This window comes from Syngnathus scovelli, chromosome 3 (assembly GCF_024217435.2).
Source record: "Syngnathus scovelli strain Florida chromosome 3, RoL_Ssco_1.2, whole genome shotgun sequence".
Taxonomy (NCBI): Eukaryota; Metazoa; Chordata; class Actinopteri; order Syngnathiformes; family Syngnathidae; genus Syngnathus; species Syngnathus scovelli.
In genome coordinates, this window is record NC_090849.1 from 18,129,200 (window position 1) to 18,152,184 (window position 22,985).

A 22,985-nucleotide genomic window follows, 5' to 3' on the forward strand; every position below is an offset into this window, starting at 1 on the left:
TACATGTCTGTGGAAACTGGGAGGCCATTAAGGCTGAAATGGATGGCACCAGAGTACACAGAGCCACTGAGGTTTGGCCTTCCTTTGGAGATTTTAATTTGGACTGATTTTTCTCTTGGGACAACTTGTAGGCTATTTTTTTTTTTTTTTCTACGAAAAGCATGACCTCAGCTTTCCTTTTCAAGTGTGAGCCTCAGTGGCCGTGACGTGTGTATGCTGGTGTATGAAACACCATGCTTTTTTTTTTTTTCCTGCAGATGCTGTATGAGATCGGACAAGCCCAGTCAAAGCCGCATGGGATAAATTTAGCCCGTGCTAACACCCTTGGAGGCCTCTTAATAATTGAGAAGGCATCTGCTCCAATTAATGTGGCCCTCTAAATGGAATCCCTATTTAAATTTTCCCTAACTGGGTCACTCTCTTTACACCCTCTCTCTCTTTCTCTCTGTCTTCCGCTGTCTGTCTGTCTCCCTCTCTCTCTCTCTGTCTGTCTGTTTCTGTCTGTCTGTCTGCTTGTCTGCCTGTCTGTCTCTATCTCTGTTTCTCTGCAGTGCAGTAAGGAAATAAAAAAAAAAAAGGGCTACCTTCTACTTTTTAAATGTTTTGGGGCTTTGTGAAACATCATCTGGGATATTTTGTGCCTGAGGTTTCGAGAGCGCACAAGCACAGTCGAAGACATTCAGAACACATAGTGATGCGAGGAAGCTTTGACATTTGCTTTGTTTCTGCTTGTTAGAAGGCAGAGAAGGAGTTTCTATGAACGTTTGTTGGTTTACAGAGTTAACCTGTAAATTCAAGAACTGCAGGGGGGTTAGGAAGGAATTTATCATGCCAGACTAAGACGATTTGATTATGGATGCTCAAGATGAATTGAATTTGTCAATCTGATTTTAACAGTCTTCTCCGATTTATTCGTATTTTGAGATCTTGTGACCAAACCTGCAACTGAAAATTAATGGTAACCTTACCATTTAAAAAAAAAGTTGTGGGGCGATCGGGCAGCACCTCAAGATTTTGAGTTACTTATACCGTGGAAACACCTCACCTGTGGTTGTCCACAGTCAAAAATGCTTTCTATATCTACTGTCCTTTTTTTCCTCTCCCCCTTCTCAGAGTTTCTAAAACTCTAAACATTTCCTCGTGAGTTTGAAATATTCCCAATCATGACAAGAGAGATTTTTTTTTCCGCCTTGCCGTCTTCGCTGTGCAACGCGCGCTAATTGGAACTTTTATCTCAGCCTGTCGTGGAATGAACCGCTCTTGTCCTCACGTTGACTCTCTTCCTTCTTTGCTTTCCAGTGCAGTTAAACACACTGACTAATTATTTCACCCGGCTTCACCTTGCTCACTCTTTCATTGTGAACTAAAACTAAGAAAAGTTGCAGCTGTTACAAAACCCCACGAGGGTCTGCAGAATTTGGGCTACCCCGTTCTCGGAGTCACTGGCTCTGTTTGTCCTTCAACCGCCATGTGGCAATCTGGGAAACCCATTTGTGAGCGTGTGTTGTCCTCTGCGTAGATAGAATTTTTTTTTCTCAATGCGTGTGGGTGTGCGCATGATGCTAAGAATAGCGCCAAGGGCCTTAGCAACATCCGTCACACATCTGGAAGCTCCGCTGACTCATCCTGTAAGGATGGATGGACACTGTCTTCATGGAAGACACGCATTGAGCTCATCATTCTCCGAATTGGAGTTCCAAAGTGTTTTAAGAATCTGTCTGAATCATGCTTCATTAAAATAATAATCAACAGTTTAAATCTAGCTGAAATTGGCCTGTTTTGTGGGGATGGCTGGGTATTATGCAAATGAGCCACTACTGACCTCGTCCTTCTTCTGTGGACCCAATGCGGCGTACAGCTTTTTGTTACCCAGCTGTGCTGGCGCCACCAAAAGCTAGTAGAGGCAGCACTTGATCACTGCACACTAATTAAATTACACTTAATTAGTGTGCGGGGCAGCACAGTTTTGAGACTATGGGCTCTAATCTCAGTTTTGGTATTCCTGTGTGGAGTTAGCAAATTCTCCCTGTGCTTGCATGGGTTTTCTCAGGTTAACTTGGCTCACTTCCACGTTCCCAAACTGCCCATAAATGCAACTGGTTTTCTGTATGTGCCATGCGTGATGTGACCGGTTTTATTTGTACCCTGCTTTGGGACCGGATTTGCCTCATCTGTGACCTTCGTGAGGACAAATAGAAAATAGACGGATTAATTACTGTGCAAATCTGTGGACACATCTTCAAAAACAAATAACTTTACTGGCAGTTATCAGAGGCTAATGCTAAAATGCACTAACATGGCAGCTCTGTTAACCTGATTTTTACTTACCTTGACTTTTATATTGATTCCCCGTTGTTCGGTAGCCAGTCTTACAGACTCTTTTAATCAATAATAATCACAAAGGTGTAGATCTATTCTTTCTTTGTGTCGCAACCAGGAGTTGAGAGCAGGCTGAGGAAAATATAGAGAGGAAGAAGAGCAAAACTGGCACAAAATCAGACTGACTCAGATGTAACGATGCTGGGTTGCCGGGTAAAGTCGGGTCAGCGGCGGAGGAAAGAAATTAAGCCATTTATATGGATGGGAAAAGGTAAAATGGAAGGAGAAGGGTGGCACTAAGGGTTATGAGAAGTTCACACAATTGTGGAGAGCATGATAGACTTGTATTTTCTCACAATGAGTTCAGCCATCCAGCAAAGTGACGTTATTCTGACTCATATCAGTTCTTCCTCAAGACTGCGCTCTGAATGCTTGCAGCTGTTGCGATAAGTCACAATGCAAACTGAAAAAAACCCACTTTTTTTTTTTTACCGTTTAAAGCAGAATCAAAACTGATCACCACTCATATTTACAGTTGATGATGACATAGATAACATGTCTTGGCCAAATTTATAATTAGTGATTGTTGTATCCAACCAGGATCGGACAACCATGGTCCTCCTTTACCTCTGTGTCATTTTATGTCTAACGTTTTGTGCAGTTTTTATAGAGAAACACTAAAAAATGGTTTCCCGGCATACCGATGGACTTAACCTGTATGAAACGAGTTTAAAATTGATTTATTCTTGGATCAAAAGAACTGACTTTTTACGAGATCATTTTACCTAGGATATAAAGAGAGAGGACAAGTGAGAAGTAAAGTGGAAAATGGGGATATTTATTGACTGCACTCGTGCATTTAGGCAGAGACTCTCCATGCTTAACGTTTTAGTATTTAAATATGAATGTAAAACCAACACCTTATATAATACATTCTAGGTTGACTACTGTAGTTTCCAAGGAAATATGGGTGTCAAATCCAGCAGCTAACCTCTGCAAAGGCCAACAGTATATCCTTCTCTTTTGCCGGAGAAAACCTCACATTTGTGGGTCCATTAAACGGAACACAAAATAAATCCTATTTTCATACATTTGGCCGAAACCACTTTGCTGAGAAAGCGATGTGTGCCAGAGTGTGAATGTGAATCATGGCCCATTAACTCCAACGTATTACCTGGTACGCCTCGTCGTCACTCTCCTAAAATTCTCCTCGGTAGACCCGCGACAACTTCCAAGCAAAATCTCCTCGAGCCATAATTGAAGACAACAGCTGTTGTGCTGTGTACGAGGTATGCAGCATGATCACTAAGGTAGAAAAGTACAAGCAACACAGCCAGAATGTTCTACTCCGCATCACTGGACATGGAATTTGAACACAAAAGTATTTTGGTTGCTGACAATGATGGGCTAAAATAAATGGAACACGCTTGAAGAACAGAACAGGACTGGGTGGTTTATGGAAGAGACTTAGGAGGAATTTGACATCCTTCAGTGTCCCTCTTAGTGGAGGCAGGCCTACTGGTGGCCAATGATATGTAAAATTTAGTACTCTTAATATGCGGTATATAAAATAGCACAAGTATAAAGAGGAACTGATGAAAGATGTACAGTAGTTCCATTAGCACTGACTCCTTTTAACTGCCACCTCGCTTCATGAGATAAGTTCAAGGGAGACCATTTGGTCTAAATCTGTTGCTCCTTTTTGAGGAATATGTCGAGGATTTAATCAAAGCCCCCATAATATGAATACCAAATCTCGGAAGGCTGAAAACAGATTGTTAAAGCAGATTAGAATTCCAAATGACAAACCCTCTAAACTAATTTGCATGTGGTCCTAATCTCACAATGCCAAACGCTTCCATTGTGCGGTGGAGTCTCCAAAATCGAACTGAAGCTGATTGCCTTTCCAAACGGAACTTCCCAATAAGATTAAATAGATGGAATGTTTGTTTCCAGAGTTCTAACTCTCGCCATTAAATCTTTTAACTGAACTGGCGATATTTTAAATCATATTTTATCATGGCTGACTGGATAGCACATTGGCACAGTTTAGACGTTGTGGAAATCTGGAAATCCAGACTTGTATCTTTTGACACAGACTGAGATGTGATATATGAAGCGACTCTATCTTCCATGCTGCATAAGGCGAGCTAGTCAATGATTTGCCTCCACATAGATGAGAAATCTGCTACCTACAGCTCTCAAATGTTCCTCTGTGGGTGTTGAAATCAGAGGGGCAACCCACCTCGCTGCGGTGATTAATAAAGTAAGAGCCACTTGGAGAGTAGACGTGTGTTTGAGCGTGCGCGCGCGTGTGTGTCCGCACGCTCATGCTCTCATGTAAAAAACTTCTGTTATGTGAGCTCCTCTGGTTAGCACTATAAGTCCACGTTCAGACATGGCAGATACAAAGTACAAGCAACTCCTCTTCGAATTACTTTCACATCCATCCGACAACCCAAGACAAAAACGAGCGGGAAAATAAATTGCACTCACAGCGGTGATGATCCGTCTCAGCGTGCAGCTACTCAGCAACAGAGATGTTGATGAATTGCAATCTTTGTAAACTTCAGTATACAGTGCCAGTATGTCTTCTATCTCCAACCCTGGATTATCAACTCCACCAAATACTAAATAGGCTGTTTGACATTGTCAGAGATGTTGAATTGTTTCTGATTGTGTCATTTGACATGGATGATAACTGAGTGAAAATGCAGACCTAATCAGATTTGTGGTGTATGCAGTAATCTAGAAATTAACAGCACCCATTTTATAAAAGCGTGGAAGACACATTCAACCTACCTCTTGCCACCCTCTGTCAAATAATTCCCAATTGAAATCAAATGACAAAGCCAGGGCACACATTCACAAGTTCACAGTAGCAACCTCTGCACCACTGCCCTAACCTCAATCTTGTTAAATGGCAAAGAGGTTCGACATGACACTGTGAACTGTTGGACACATAAAAAAATGCTTGAAAGCTCCATTTTCACAAGTAGCCATGAGTGTGAACAGCCTCTTGCCGCGAATCGAGCGTTCTTTTCCCCTGCTGCTTTAAAGCAACAGTCCCAAAGCTCTGAACAAATCCCAGAGAAGACGATCCTCCCGTATTGCCAAGTAAGACTGTGGCATAAGATTACTGTCCTTGATATTACTGGCATAATTTTTCATGCAATGAAAGCGGCTGAGTAATGTCATGACCATAATCCATCATCATGTGCTCACGGAGGAGCCAGTCAAGCCCTTATAATGACCAACGAACAATTAATAAAATGTCGCTATTCATTATAAGCCCTTCGAGACTGCTTGACCCATATTTAAAATGGGGTGGGGGCGCATGGTCCTCAATGGACTTTCCGACGGTGCATGAGAACTTCCCACTAATCGGTTTGCAGATGGAGTTTTGTTCTGCTTTTTATGACTTTTTAACAGACTGGTTGTCCACCGGAAAGATGACTACTACGACCGCCGCCGCCATAAGCCTTTTCTATAGAAATCTGTGGTGTTGAAATATTGCTACCGATGACAAAAACGTAAGAACAACTCGGCAGCACTGCTGTGTGGTTGTGTGGGCAGATGAGAAAGGCGCAAATTGGGAACTCAAAGTTAATTAGAGAGAGCGAGACGTGAGGTGAAATGCCATGTTGATCTAGTCATCGGTTTCCTTAATCATATCAATCTTTCAAGCACATCTCGGCTGCCTGTTATGTACAGACGGTCTTATTATGAGCGATACCTACATGGGCGTAGGAGTTTCTATTTGGGTTTCTTTTGTTATATAGGATTCTCTTTTTATATTACTGTATTTGCCGCTAAGCCGAGCATTGAGTGTATTTCTCTTAAGTCGCAGCTTCAGCTGCTTGCCTCAAGGTCGGGGAGGATGGCTATTTAGACACTGATCTGCTTCTGTCGGGAAGCCGCCAGAGTCTTTGATGATTTTTACCGGGCCGGAAAGGACAAGAGCATAGGGCAAGAGAGAGTGAGGAGACCGAGAGGATGATGGGAGTAACAGAAGAGGGTCATGGATGAAAGGCTGCAATAATATGGGTTGAGAGGATAAGTAAACATTCTGGTTATGTACCAACATATTTTCTATAGTTCTGTCCTTAAGTGGTCAAGTGGTTAGCACGTATGCCACAAAGTTCTGAGTGTTGTCGGAGCAACAATAGATGGACGAGTGAGTGTGTTGCTAAAGCTCCGAATATCTCTTGTCATGTTTAGGCTTCTTTATACAGTCAAGTAGTTGTTGCCCGTATCAACAACATCTCTGCTGGTCCAAACCTAAAGGGATTCATCAACAGTGCATTTCACACAATCTACTAAATTGCTAACAATCAATTTTATGGACTAATCAGTTATGTTCCACCTGAATGAATACATCTCCAACAGTGCCTTTATTGATAAAGTAATTTTTGGTACATCAACACAAATACACACTTGTTTGGCGTTATATGGAGCAAGGAAAATGGCACTAACATTGGATCAGCCGTGCTCATCAAGTCTAAAAACACAGTTGCATTATCTGGTCTGATCACACACTGAATATTTGAACCAGTAAGCGGCAAACATTCAGATGTGTTGTTGCAGTGCCCTAGGTTTTGCGATGCTCATTTGAATTGTTTAGTGTTTGTATTAGATAATTTTATATGCCGAACCAGGCGGAGATGATTTGCTGCTGAGGCAGGAGTGACCCGTGATTTGTTTGCAGTATCTGAATTTGACCCTAAAAGTTCTCGCACGTGAAAGCCTTGGAATTCTCCAGGTGTACTCCCAAATTCCCTAAACTTGCCGGTTAACAGAATATTCTAAACTTTAGCCGTGAATGTGAATGGTTGTAAAAATGTATTCTGAATAACTGGCATGGAAACCACAGTGTACCTCGCTTTTTGCACAAAGTCATCTGGGATAAGCTTTGGTTGTAGAATAAGGACAAGTAGTTTCGAATGGATAAATGAACTGATGGATGGTAAACCACAGAAAAGAACACAGTTTGGATGGTGAAGGGAAGATGCATATGCACAGGGGAAATCCTGCAGTTCCATCTTACCCTGAAATGTAATGTGACAGTTTTGATGTGTGCACATCTGCAGGTCTCTTACCAGCATTTCAGGACAAATCCTCCTAAATGTTTGTCATTAATCAGGAGAATGAGCTCAAAGACACAAAAAAAAACGTGCTTAAATTGTCTGGTCTATAATGCATGACAGCTGGATTTCAATTTTTTTTATTATAATACGGTTTGTTTTGAATAAGATAGTAAGTAGCATTATGTGTTCTCTTTTGTTCCTGCCCACATTTTTTCCATCACTGCCTGTTATTCTTCTATATTTTATGAAAATTTTAACATGTTCAAATGTTAGTCCTTTGTGAACTTCTGCTCTAAAGTTTTATCTGAATAAAATGTGCACCCAAGCACAGTCATTTCAGCAAGAAATGAGTATAAGAGCTTTTGAATAGGGAGAATCAGAAGAAGAATGATGCTTGTGTAAATAACGGTGTGAAAGTGAGGAAAATGTGCTGGAGTGCAGTGTAAAGGGGAAAAAAGGCGAGGAGAATGAAGAAAAGGAAGATGATGAGGAGTAGGAGGAGGAGGGGAACAAAACCTGTTCAAGGAAATTGAGGGCCTGGCGGAAGATTGTTTGAGAAAAATGAATAAATGTAAGAGAAAACTATGAAGCAGAAAAGTAGAATGAAGCCAAGGAGGTGGGCTGCATTAAAGGCGAGGAGAAAGAAACCTTAGAAAAGGTTAACTCGTAGAGCCAAGGTGACAGTGAAGGAATGAAAATGAGAGCCGAAGCAGAAATTCCAAGTTCGACAAAACAGTTCTTATGGAAAATATGTGCTCTTAGGGAGAGCACAATGCCAGGATTCAATACATGCAGTGGCTATACAACACATTTTTGGAAACTCTTTCAAACAGAGATGAGAAATACTCAATGAGTTCATTTTCCTGCCAGTGGAATAGAAGCACCTGTTGCTACTACTTTCCAGACCTGTATTTCAGATCATCGATTCTTTGGTCAGAAGAGGGCTCAAAATCGGATTATTTTTTCGTGTAGCCTGCCTTACTTTCTTTCATCCAGGAATCTTCTGGCTTGTTGTCTTTACACAACCGATTGCTAGACTACATGACTGCTAACAAAGCTGTCAACTCTTAAGTGGACCTGTCACCGGCTGACTGAATAGCGAGCGGCCTTTAGGTGAATCGGTTACTTTCAGATTGCGTTCGAGCTGTTGGCTAATGACTGGGGGAGGTCGGGACTTTGTGCCGAGCCTCCACCCACCTAAAGTTCATTTGTGTGGAAGAAAGCAAGGCTATCAGCATTAGTGCTTTGCAATGTGCGAATGAAGCAGAGCTCTTTACCTTGGTTGAAAAAGAGACATTCTAGCAATAGCAACGACCTTGGCGGAGCTATGGTGACAGCATGACAAAGGATTCAGGGTGCCAAGTGAACTATGACAGGAATTTTCTCCCGGCCACACACCTCCTTAACGATGGGGCGAATTAATGTAGGAAACTGTAATGAAAGAAGGTGAGGAGGTGGCAAAGGAGAAATTTCTCACTTGCACTCCTCGGGTTACCTTGGGGATTTCTTGATTAATACACGGAGGGATGTATTGGCTTTTTCACTGTCGTTTGACCTGCATATACTGTACATGGTGATTTATTGCAAAATAAATGTATGCAGAAAATTGCACAAGACGTATTTTTAACAAGTGGTTTCTTTGTTTGTCAGCTCAGTAGCCTAGTAGTAGAGTGTCCGCCCTGAGACTGGAAGGTTGTGGGTTCAATCCCCGGCCGGGTCATACCAAAGACTATAAAAATGGGACCCATTGCCTCCCTGCTTGGCACTCAGCATTAAGGGTTGGAATTGGGGGGTTAGATCACCAAATGATTCCCGAGCGCGGCACCGCTGCTGCTCACTGCTCCCCTCTCCCCCAGGGGATGGATTAAAATCACATGGGGATGGGTTAAATGCAGAGGACAAATTTCACCACACCCAGATGTGTGTGTGACGATGATCATTGGGACTTGGGACTTAACTTTATGCAGGAAAACATGTTAAGTTTGACAATTGAAATTGAGAGCTTGTTATTCTACTCTGTTTTGTTCATTTACTTCATCTTCTCTGCAACTTTTTCAAATGTGGGATCAATGTTTTAGATGTTTATGTGCTTGGGCTTCCTCCCACATTCCAAAAACATTTAGGATAGGTTCAATGACATCTTTAAATTGTAAATCGGCCATGTGGACATTAGTCCAGTTTCTACCTAACCTCTCACGAAATCTGCTGGAATAGTTTCTCAGGTCACCTGACCCATAAAAAATGGATGGATGAAGTAAAGGATTTTCTGTTGATACAAAGAAATCCAACCATGCCTTCATTTCTTTATTTAGCAACCATAATATTAGTCATTGAACCAATCCATTATGTCGTCTTTAGTTTGAGAATTTTATCCTTCGTGCAAATATACAACTAGTCCATAAAGCTCAGCTCATGATCGTTCCGTCATCTGTTGAATGATCTTAATCTATAAAGATAAATTATTTGGCTGTTCGATGTTGTTGTGGTGATTGAGTTGACAAGCACACAACGTTTCCAGTTGGCAGTAAATTAATACACATAGAAAACAAGAACACATCGTTCCTATTGACCACCATTGCTCTCCTCCCCTTCCTTGTCGCTTTTAATTTCACTTTCGGCATCTTAAGTGCTTTTGAAGCTGTTCAAGGACAAACTAGTGTATATGTTTGCGCCTTATCAAAGAACAAACAAAGAAGGGAAAGAAATACAAAAAACATTTGAACAGCAGAAGACGTTTGATCAATGCTTTTTAGCAAAAACAATTTAGACACTTTGTTTAACTTTGTATAGTAAAGTTGAGAGAATTACACTTTGAGGCGGCACGGTGGAGCACTGGTTATTACATCTCCTCACAGTTCAGAGCTGCAGGGTTTGATTGCAGCTCCGGCTTTCCTGTGTGGACTTTTGTGTTCTCCCCATGCCTCTGTGCGTTTCCTTCAGGTACTTCGGTTTCCTCCCACAGTCCAAAAAGACGATGCCGATTGACCGCTCTCACCTTATGTGCGACTTGGCTGAGTCGTTACACAGCTCGGTCCGAGCAATTTTGCCATAAGTTTATCACACGTCATTGTCTCATCTATATTGCATTGTTATTATTAAAAGAACAAATACTCAATCAGAGTGAAGGTGTTGACTGTTGCCAAACGCTGATGGTTCCCATTATTGAAGGATGCATATTTCATGAGGACTTCTGATGAAGCAGCAGTTAGCTTGAAGTTTACTGCTGCCTTCAAACGGCAGTCGCATTTCATACTTGAGGTGTCCTTCCGAAGGTTAATTAAATTTAGTGCAAAGTGAATTAGGACGCGGCATCAGGTTGTCGATATGCGGTGGACCCTTTCAGGTTGAACACTCGGATATTTGGATTTCAAAGTAATGAACATAGAATTTGATGGAGGGTTAGCAATTTGGTATAAATCTTTTAGTTGTAGGTGATCCACACAAGTAAATATTGTAGGTATTTAGGTGAGGCTTATCCCAGCTGACTTGGAGCAAGATGGGTAACATTGTGTATCCATGCGTTTGACAGACAGAGACTCTCCACGCTTCGCTTTCGAGCTATAGGTAATTCTAAATACAGTTGAATTCTATGTTCATTCCATGAATGTCTTATTAGGTAGGCACAATAGGCTCCTGTCTCCCTTCCATTTGTGGTTTAGTCTTGCTGTCTCCCTTCCATTTGTGGTTTAGTCTTGCATATTTTTTGTAAAATTTCACTTATATGACCACATACCAAACAGTCTTTGGCTGAGTCATGTTTTCGTCAAACATGGATGGACTCACTATTAGCTAAGCATTATCATAGACTTGCTCGAAGATTTCATCATACTGAAGTGATCTATTTTTCTCTAGATTTTGGACAGTCTTCATTTATCATCTCCAAAATCATTATCTTGCTACCCTCTGTGGAATTTGGGAGCAATTTGCTCTGCCATGCTAGTGTGAGACTCTTCTCATTGAGCAATACAACACCAATTACAGGCACAGCTTTGCCAACTTAATCAGTGAGTGTAACCTTTCTGGTTATTAATATAACCCGCAGTCAATTTCACTGGCGCACACACACATGCACAGGCACACTTTATTCATTGCACTTCACTGTGTCGTCTAACACACTTGGTGGCCCTGCGTTTTTCTGCGGAAGTAAAAAAAAAAAGGCTACAAAAAACTGTTCATTTTTCAAAAAGAAAAGTAAAATAAATAAAAATAAAAATATATAGTATATTTTTAAAAAAAGTAAAAAAGGCTACAAAAAACCCTTATTTTTTTTCTGGTACTATATATAAATCCTAATCTACTATACAGAACACACCAAACACAAAAAAACATGAAAAAATATGTTGGCAAAGTATTCATCATTGCCGTCCTTTTTGTTGACAGGCGCCATCTTCGACGAAACTGCACGGAAGGACGATGAAGTGTTCCGCCTCGCCGTGGCTGACCTCAACCTGAACAATGAGATCCTGCAGACAGAGAAGATAACAATCTCTGTGGAATTCGTGGATGGGAGCAACCCATTCCAGGCTGTGCAAGAAGGTACGTGGCTCCGTATTGTTGTTATTGAAGCAGTACTGATTTAGTCTAGTATGCCGTCTTAGGAAATCAATATGTCAGGCATGAAAAAGTCAAGTCGGTATTCATCCACTTTATCACTGTTTATCATTACCGCTAACTCACAATTAATGAAACGAATTTATCAGTGTGGTGGAAATCTGCCCCTCCCTCCAAAGATGCCCATTTCTCTTAAAATAGTAACATTTCTCTTCATACATCAATTCCATTTCAGAAGCAAATCTTACCCCAATAATCCTATTATTCCAATAATGCTCAATTATTTATTTACAAAAATGACCACTTTGTTCTAATTCTACTAAAGTTATGATTTTGTTTTTAAATTATTGCTCCATAATAACCCAGACAATACAGCTTTTTTCTTGCCGATTTTCTTGTTTTCCCTTAATAAAGATGCCATTTTATTCTTGTAGGATTGTAACTGCATACACATTTAATTTTGTAGTTATTGACCACTATTTTCTTTTTTCGTCAGTGTGGCACTATTACTCATTTAAAAGAACAAAAATAATACACGATGTGAAAATTTTTGTTATTATGAAAATCCGATTTTCTTTAAACAAATATATTTAGTAATAGCATTTGCTTTATTCTTGTAGCTCTACTACTATTTTCCATTCCCACCCTCTCCAAGATGGATTTAAAATGCTCAAAAACAAACAACCCTTCATCTGCTTCTTTTGGTTTGAATTTAGACAGGGCAAATGTTTTCATTTTGAATTTCAATAAAGGTCCCCACTGGGCACTAAGCAAGTCACATTTCTGGGTTGCACAGTGAATGCAGTTTGGCCTTCCTTCCTGTTGCCTGGTGCTGAACAGACCGCCACATTGTCTGCCAATCTCATTTATGGCCTGCTTCTTCTTCTTTGGCTCACTGGCAACACAGCCAGAAAATTCTTTTCCGTTTTGGTCAAGGGTGGATGGAACCATACGGGTGCGGAGTCAAAAGACAAGCGTACAGCTTGTACCACTTTTCTGGTTGTCATACAGTTATAATTTAGTGAGACAGAATTTAAGAGAATTCAACTGCTTTTGAAATATTTCCTGCTTGAGTTCAATGACTACTGAGCTGCTCCTTCTGATGTGCACACCTTGACCACCATGGGGCAGTATAATAGATATATAGATGTAGTAAATGTAGATTTGATATTGGAATATAAAGAAGACCTTCACAACTACTAAGCTGCAGTCATTAGTCACTTTTAGCAAAGCATGAATAATACATCTGATTATTGTTAGTATATGCTAAGTCTTATGTATTGCTCCACTTACAATGGATTTTCCACTTTATGTAAATTACCAAACCCCACAAAGTATTTCCATTATACTAATGCTGGTAATAGAAAATGCCACTACATAATAACCAAATAATAATAATGCAGGCGCCTATAACAATAGAGCCACCCAACTAGATTTTAATTCCCAGCGAATTATCTGTTTAAAAGCTTTATCCAAATGATTTACTGCATTTACCACCCTGAGGGTTTTTCTTGTGTGTGTGTGTTTATCAGAGTTGATTTACATGGGTCATCCCACCCTCCCATTTTTCTCACTTGCATGCCACTTAAATGTGGATCTGCTCCTGTCACTTTAATTTATATTTCACTCCCTAATATCCATCCTGTATCGCCATAGTAGCCCACTACTTCCAGAAAACAGGTGGAGTTCAGTGTGTGTGTGCGTGTGGCACGCATACCAGTGTGTCCGTGTTGTCATTGATTAAAGCAATGAGGATCGCCTAATTGGATAACGGTCTATGGCAAGGCGGGAGGCGAGGAAGTGGTGAGCGAGGAGCGAGACCCGCAGGGCGGAGGCAACTCAATAGTTGTCTTGGCTTATTTTTAATATCCGCTTAGGTTCGACACATACAAGGGACATTTACTCGTAGCCACATTTGCCCGCAACTGTGACGGCAATATTTCTTATGTTACTGTAAAGACGTAGGGAACACTAAATTGACTTTTTTTTCAAGAGCTCAGGGACACAGGACTAAACACAACCAACAACTTCACCCTGCAATCAGGCTTGTCGCTCTTTAGAGAATCACTGATATTTGCCACTTATCTGTAAATCCAGTAAAACTCAATGCAGCTCTGCTTACCTTTTGGATTTCCCAAGACAGCAGGGGTCTCGCAACTGTGGAGGATGCCAGTGTTGCATGATTGCATTTAAGACAGCGGTTACTTGAAAGTGCTGGACTCATGGGGGTCGAAACATGGTGTGTGGGTAGTTACTATGTAAATTCCAGATGCACTTTGTGTAATAGGCAGATAAAAGATTTGGCTCTTTAATATCACACTTGACAGCTGGTCCGGCACTCCAGAGATTCAATTATCTGTATAGAAGCAGTTAAAACATCACATTTCCATATCATTCCTCCTTATATTAGCTCTAGTACTAAATTTGGACATTGATGGCAGGAACACATGAGCCGTATAATGCGCTTTGCTAGACCTCATTTTAGCCAACATCAAAAGGATATGAAGGATAAATATATCCTCTCTAGGTGCTAGTGTGACATAAGCAGACTCATTTGAAGCAGAAAATCTTTGGTAGGGTCCAGTGGTAGCTCAATGCCATAATTATGGTAAATGATTGAAAAAAAAAAGTCATTCCCAATATTGTTACTTCTGAATAAATCAAATGTTGTTTTACTTTAGCGGTTCGACTGCACAAAAGCAATCATGGCGAAAACTGATTCATGCAGGTAACCAAATTTTAGCAAATTTGATCATCTTTGATCTTCACGCGGCAAATTGTCCTTAGTTGTTGACATGAAGAATTGTGGCGGTGAGAGGGGGGAAAATGCTTCAAATTGTTGTGAAGCTCAATTATCACGGTGGCTAAGTCGAACTGGAGTATGTGAACAATGATAATAAAAATGCTTCATCTTCTCGAGTCTTTAATTAAAGTTTCAAAGGATTAGCGTCAGTGAAATATATATTTTTTGTCATCTTTTCAGTTTATCAGTTGCGTCAGTAGAAGTGGAGAGGAATTATGTGGCATCGTGCTAAAGTCAGCATGAAGCGAGTGCCTTCAGGCTGTAGAAAACACTCGACTTTGAGTGTGATGTGAATAACTAAATGAGGCTTTGCCGACTTGATGACTACACAGCCGGCATGCGTGCATGCATTGGAAAATAAACTCTAAAAAAGGCGACAGAGTGTAAATGTAACCTTTTACTTTTAAAATTATTTGTTGCCTTCTCTTTTTGTTCTGACTCAACAACACATTGTCATTTTTTCATCTCATGCAAATTAAAAGATTTGGAGTTAAGTCTTTGATCAGTCAAACAATATTAATATACTTTTTTTATAGGAAATGGATAAAGTTTATTTGTCTTTAAAAAATGCGTACCTTACATTTTGTTTTAAAATATTGTGTAAACAAGGAAGCCATATTGAAATTAAAAATCACCTTTACACTCTAAATCTCTCTCTCCCTCTCATGCACACGCTCACACTCATTTTCTTTTATTAAATATTTGCAGTGATTTGGATATTTTTGTACTTTTGTCTTTTTTCTTTATTATGCTTTCTTTCTTCTCATCTAACCTCCACTTGTTTTTAAATAATGACGTTTTATTTTTGTTAAACTAACAATCTGCATTTATGTCAACCACAAGTTGTCTTGTCTAGACTTCAATTAATGAAGGGCTCCCATTTTGAATGAACCATTTCAAACTCTTTTCTCCAGTGGCCCCTCTGTCAATCATATAGTGAAGTTGTAACTAAAATGGGTCAATCATTCGTACCACTCAATCGTCTGATGATAGAAGGACTCCAAATTTGCTCAATCTCCTTCGCCTGGCAGCTGTGCTGTGAGCCTTTTGTTTTGGCACATGCTCAGGCTCTCCCGTGAGGATACACCTGACATTTGTGTACCTCGGCTGGCAAAGCTCGTCAGTGTGCCACTTTAATATTTGTTTGTGTGTCCATGTTGACCTGTGTTCTTAATCCTGCACAGAGCATGCCTGGGATTACCATCGTATTTTGTGTCTTATTCATTTGTTGCGTGCAAGGTTTCTCTTTAGCAACAGAGGCAGTGTTTTGTTTTAAGCTAACGTTAAGTTGACGTTTGTCTGTGTGAGGAATCAAGTGTGTGTTTTTGTAAGAGATTTAATTTGGTGAAAAAAAATATAAATGCATGCCGTCACTTTTTCGAGAATATCTTTAAAAAACTGAAATAAAAAAATTATATTGGTACATGTCATTTTACTCCATCATGTCTCACAATAGAAAATAAAACAATACAATTAAAATAGAACTGAAGTAGAAGTCATTTTTCATTTTATGTGTGATAAAATTTATTTAAAAAGTAATTCTTTACAATAAAAAATACGGTTTGTCATATTTTATAAAAAATAAAATGAAATAAAATAACACTCAAAGCCAATTCTGTCAAATGTTATTGAAAATAGTCTGATCATATATAGAGCCAAAATAACAATGAATTGTAATTAGGACATATTTTTATAAAACAAGTTTGTGTAAATGTGTTAAAGTAATATTTCAAGGTCAACTGTATTACATTGAGCTACTTTATATTGATTTACAAATCTTATTTATACAAGACCATATAATTCCCTGCACAGTATCCACATCTTGATTAAACGATGTTGCACAACTCCAACAACCACACTGAGTTTAGTGTGCTCATTTTCCCACTTTCCTCGCTGCCCTCCGTCTTTTGTGTTTCCTGTTGTTTTGAGTCCTTCTGACTTTTGCTTTTGATTCAGATGAATGTGAAAGGCCTTGGGTTCCATTCACAACTGTTACGTTTTTGGAACGAGAAGCAACGTGCCGTATTGTGTGGTGGAATCCAGCAGCTGACAGCTGGGAACAAACCAGCGGGATTGTTTTGGAAAATGTGCGGCCATGCGTGAATTCCATTTAGGGGTGATCTGTTATTGGGTCGCTCATTTGCATCTTTTGAAACGTTTCCTTCCTGCCCCTACTGAGCTTTGACTGTCACACAAACTCCTTTTTGTACTATTAGAGTGCCAACTTTCTATATAATTAAGCATCTCATTTGGGCCCACTTCAAATTGCTGTGTTTCTTCTTCACTCTTAAATTAATAGACATTTCGAGGGCTTTGGCATACTCGGAAGCAGATTTTGCAGGTCTCTTCATTCTCGTGGGTGTAATGTTGGTTGTGGAAAAAAAAAAACTATATTACATCCGCCCCAGAGACATTTTTATTCAGCAACATGGAATTTGGTAGGCATGTCTGTCATCAGGAGACCAACAACAAGTCTCCAAAAGCACAGACACAGTAAGTCTGCCATTTTAATTTGAAGCAGACAATTTTGGGTAGGGTTCAAATATTTATGTTTTAGTCCTGATAGCTATCAAATTTGAATCACAGACACATGAGCAATGCAACATTTTGCACAGTTAATTTTTTATGATTGAATGAAGGCCGAGCATAGCTGTTAAGTTATAACTATAACTTGCACTGGAGTGAATGATATTTATTTAATAAATGAATAAATGTTTTTTTTTTATTTTGAGAAAACTTCTTCCCCATTCCCACGCTTATTGTCTTTGCTGGCCTCTCTGGTGGATGCTCACTACAAGCTTGACTAGCTGTCAGTCAGCACACTCGGTTGCCATAGTGACATCTCCAAGTACTGTCCTCCTTGTCAAATGCGTGACGTGCCTAAATCACCCAAGTGAGACTGACATGGAGCTAACGTGATAAAAAGAGTTGAGAGGTGACGAGTGGAAGAATGCAGAAAGAGTCCACCTGTTTGGTTGTGCAAGCCACAGGCACACATACATTTGTGGCTTTTCTTTTCATACAAGCCAGCAGGGTCAGATGTGAAAGGACAAATGAGACATAGCAAGCACACTAATGAAACACCTTGGGAGAGCTGACACAGTGCTGACAACTTTTGCTGCATACACTAAAAGATAAACACATGCAGGGTGATCTCATCTTTTCTGTTGTTTAGGGAACTGAGCGTGAAGTCCTCTCCGGTTGACCCTCAAAACTCAATTTCCCATTGAGAGCAATTATTATGGCATCATTTCTGCCATGGTCCACAGTGGTTAGCAGGGTTGCTTCACCGAACTGAAGCTTCGGGTTCGGAATTCCAAGTCGGCTGGAATATTCTGCCAGCCTAATGAGAAGGAGATGGACAGACGACCAAATTGTCTGTCACTTTTTAGGAAACTGTTTAACAACTGTCACACTGGTAAAAACAGAAATCAATCGTACTATTAATAGTCTTTGTGGAAGCTTGCGTGTGCTCAGTTCGCATTTGCTTTTTTGGATTCTGGACTCTACGTACTGCCACTTCTAGTTTCATTGCTAGTTGTCATGGTAACAAAATCTGTACTTGCTATTGGCCCAGTAGTGTGTAGGGCGGGATAAAGCTGGCCCTTCATAACGAGCTAAATTAAGCAAGTAAAGAACAAGGAACATCTTTCCTCTGGAAAACCTTGATGTGCTTATCATGTATTTATTGTTACCCTGAAGAAATCGTAACACCCCCCGAGTTGCACTTGAAGCTCTCTTTCTTGTTTCCAATTTGCTCTGCCAGTAGCGTTGTTTTTTTGTTGATTGTGTGGTTGGTTAGGGAGCAAGACTGCACAAAAACTGCAGACATTGCAAGATAGAAAAGTTTCGGTGTAACTCGAGATAACAGTGCAGAACCATATTGCCTTCCCTTTTTTCCATTAAAAACAAATGTTGTTTTTAATCCTCCAAAATACTCTTATTTTAAGTCTCAACTAATGCATGTTATTTTTTTTTCTAAGGTTAACTTCAGGTGAGGGCATGCTTTTATTTGGAGCGAGGCCTTTATCATTTCTTGCAGGATGAAGCAAAATGCACACACAACACTGAGAAGCAATCACGTCACAGTTTACTGGATATGCTAATTGTCGTCATAGATGCCATCTGGTGAGATCATTGTTAATATCTCAGGGTTGTCTATTTGAGGGAGGCCTTTATTCGTGTTTAGTGGCTACTTCACCCTGAGACAGACTCATTCAAGGAAATTTGGTATCCAGGACAGGTCTATTTTGAGGGAGGCATTTATTTTTCTCAACTATTTGAAGAAGATGTTTATTTGTCGTTAAAGACAAGTAAGTATTTGTCTCTTAGGTGTATGACTCCCGGCGAGATAAACTGTCCACAACTTATCAAAGAAAATTAAATGTCGATTGGAAGTATCGATTTGAAGGCGGCGACTGTTAGTTTTCGATGGATGAGGAAATACAGTACTTCAGTTTCTTTTTTTATTTTCAATTTTTCATTCTTCAAAGTCCCCCACAGCTTGTTTTTATGTCAGGGAGGTATTCTGTTGTAGGATAAACTTCTCGAGACAAAAAGACAGAGTGGTGAATTATTCCCTTCACACATCGCTCATCATTCCCTCCCAGATCCGGGCAGGCATAAAGGACATTGTTTATAGGCAGGAAAAGCACTTAGTTCCTCCTTCATACCTTTTAGCTAGAAGGTTGTCAGAGTCAGAAAAAAAATCTGAGATGGAAAAATAAAACAAAGCGAATCGCACTGGGTCAAGAGGTAACCCAGAGTAGGGGGATGGTGTGAAAATATGAAGGATGAGTGCGCTACATGGATGGGTGAGTGGCAGATGGGTGGTAAAGACTTGGGCGGAATGAAGAGGCTGTGACTAGGAGGGAAGATTGATGGCTAAAAAAGGCATGACGAAAGGAGACGTGGTCATGACACGGGTGTAAATGAACTTGCCTGTTTTGCATTTGAGGGTAAGTGACTCATGGATGATGCATGTCAGATCTTATCAGATCTGTGACAAGGATAGTGAGGAGGAGGAGGAGGAGGGTGACGAAAGAAAAAAAATAAACACCATGAGGCTTTGTAAGGTCACATGTTGGACCAGCATCATGTCCTGGGCAGGTTTAGTATGTTTTGGGAAGCAGATCCAAAATCCTGGGGATGATAGAATATTTCCGTTGCACGGTTTACTTGCTGGCGGCGAGCCTTTTTTGGAAGCTCTTGGAATTGCTGTTTATGATATTTTCAACTAATTAATCACCCATATGGGAGCCTCTGAGTTTCCGCAAGTTCATTATTTTTTTTCAAACGCATGTATCCTGATGAAAATGTGAGACTTTGTGATGTCTTGAATGAGATGTCCCCCTCCACCAAAACTAGGTCTATCAAAACAGGGCAACCATAAAAATCTCAGACTTATTCCTGAGATTCAAAAGGAGCAACAATTTATCTGAATTCCAGTGCTTGTACAGGGAACAAGGGAATTCGATTGAATGGACAAAATGAGAAATTGCGGATGTGCACATAATGTGGGTGAAACATGTCAAAATGTAATGGTCATTTTGAGGATATTTGGAATGGAAAGCAAAACTGTCCTCCCTTAGCCCACAACACCAGTTTCACCCATTGATAAGAAATTGGGTCAATGTTTGTTTACCAGTGATTTCAATCAGTTGCATTCCAAAAGCCTTTCTAGTGAAGAAAAAAAGCGGAACAGATTGAAATGTCCTTGAACGGGTGCTTCCAGGAGTACACTGATGTCGGAAAATATCAAGTGTGTGGTAAGAATAGGACAATTACAAGAAATGACCGTCCACCATATTTGTCAGGAAGAGATCACTTGAAGGCGTTCTGATCATAATGCCGAGGTGGACGATAATGTAAAAACCTCACAAGTGGAGAGGCACTGAGGAGAGGATGATGGAGTGGAAAATATTGGGCAAGGAGACACTCTGGAGATGTCTGAGGATAAATTGTTTGACATGTATTACCTTGGGATCACGCTGGTTTTGACATTTGCCGGTTGAACACTAATGGCTTTCCAGTTTTCACGAGTCTATCAAGACAGGATTTTATCACAAATTTCCTACAGGGACCATTGTGCTGGGTGTAAACTCCCACCATCTATTTTGCACGTTGTGGAGCAACTAATCCATTCAATATTTTATCACTGTCCTGTAGAGACCCCAACCACTTAATGGGAGAGCAGTTTTCCATGTCCGCACAATGCGCCCGTCTCAGAGGATGTCAGTCACCTTTAGTAGCTGTGCTAATCCATTTTGCATTTCAACACTAACTGATTTTGTTCTTCAGACAGCGTGTTTGTGCCAGGAAATCATGCGGGAAATCTAAAAAGTGGCTCGTGAGGACACTTCTAAACTTTGCCGTTCCTTTGAACCACTTGATGACTTGGTAAACGTTTTATTCCACAAAAGCGATGTTTTGTTTTTTTGTATAGTTGCTATTCCTCTAAAACAGCGATTGACAAGCACTGTGGGCCAAATTGTTAAATATTACCGGAGGTAGTTAGTCTTTGGGGGCAGCTCTTTGGCATTTATCTGCATGAGTGATATGCTTTTCTACCTCTCCTTAGTAATCTGAGAAATTTGATGTCAGCATGTGCTTAAATGAAACAGGGGCTTGGGATTTGGAGCCTTTTTCCACAATATCTGGTTTACCCTGTTTTCCCAACAAGCTTATCTGAAATCTATGGTGTTTGACTTCAGAAAAGCAATCAAATTCCTAGCTGTGAATGCCCAGCCTGATCGTTGGATTCATTTTAGATTTGAAGTCACCTGGTGTGGAGGCAAACCAATGTTGTGTGCCACTTGAAATCAAAATGAAACGGGGTGTGTACCTTTACTGAGCCCTCCTGTGTTTTTCCAAAGACAGGGCAGCATGAACCATCTGTCTTTTGATCAAGTTTGCCCGCGGCCCGCCGCATGCTGCCATAGAACAATAAAATCGTTGACAGCAAGGGCTACAGAGACCAACTACCACCATCCTCACTGCTGCAATAGTCCCTCACAAAACATCCCAACAAATAATGCGTCTATAGAGTTCATCAGAGTTCATTGTGAAGTTTTTCAGACTGATGAAGCACCTCCTATACAATATATACTGGAGATGGGGCATACTTTTGTCAATTTTGCCCAAGCCTACCTAACACCTAAAATCCAGTCCGGTCGGCTTGTGTGAGTGTTTTGATGTCAGCTTCATGTCACAAAATTGCAATCAATCGCCACCAAAATTGATGTGGACTACTTTTGCCCTCATCAGCCTCTGAAATTTTTTTTCTCATTAAGAAAGATAAGCTTCTGTAATGAGCACCTCAATGGAGATGAACACATATATATTTTCCATAAAATTGAAAACATTGGATTAATCATTCTAAAGTTTTCACTGGTTGAAGTGAGCATACTCCACGTTGAGATGTCATCATGAATTCTGGCGAGGATTCAAGAAAAAAAATACTGTATAATTCATTCGATGGCACCTCTTACCAGTTATTCATTTCAAATGTCACAATCCACAGTAGGAATAGACCGACTATAAATAAAACAGTAAAAAACGTCCACATACATATGCTTCGGCATATCCGCTCGTTATACACATTTTGCCAGTTATTCTTCACAATCGGCTTGCTCGATTGAAATAAACAGTTGAATATGAAAAGAAAAGAACAATGTCTTCCAAAATGTGCCCAAAGGGGAGAGTTGTAAATCCATCCAGACTCACAAAATTCTTGTCCAAGTAAGCTCGGAGCAAAATTGCAGTCATTTCTCTTGCGAGAGGCACCAAGGCTCTTGACTGACTAATGAAAGCCAAATGAGAGACAAAGGCGCTCGCTGATACAAGTCAAGAGAGGGGAACGATGGGCTGAATCCCTTCATCTGTTTCACTCCGGGTTCCCCCCCCCCCCTCAGTATTCCCTGCATCAGCTCAGCTCGATGATGTGCGTGGCATAGCAATGAATTCGGTCACACTACTCGCCCCCCACCCCAGAAGCCTAGAGAATGGACCCCATTAAAGCGCATTAACACACAATAATGCCTGTGTTTGTGTGCGTGACTGAAATCCAATACTCTCGTATTCCTGATTCATCATTTATACTTCATCAAGCCCTATGGCTGCTCCTTATCCTTCCTCCCTTAACTCCCTTGTGATAGACTTCAAAACTGCTGAAATTCGATTCAATGTTTTCCCTGAATCTAGTATTATCTGAAACATTAAAACAC

The 22,985-nt window shown here is 40.4% G+C and overlaps 1 protein-coding gene across 5 annotated transcripts in view; it reads left to right on the forward strand.

Moving 5' to 3' along the window:
* grid2 (glutamate receptor, ionotropic, delta 2) overlaps positions 1–22,985 on the forward strand; it is a 260,037-nt gene that overhangs the window by 40,654 nt on the left and 196,398 nt on the right. For all 5 annotated transcript variants that reach the window (XR_007490638.2, XM_049763926.2, XM_049763927.2 and 2 more), the window contains one exon: positions 11,787–11,942. Coding sequence is in view for 4 of the 5 variants with exons in the window: in XM_049763926.2 (XP_049619883.1) it covers positions 11,787–11,942 (156 nt within the window). In the remaining variant the exon portion in view is untranslated. The remainder of the gene's footprint in view (positions 1–11,786; positions 11,943–22,985) is intronic.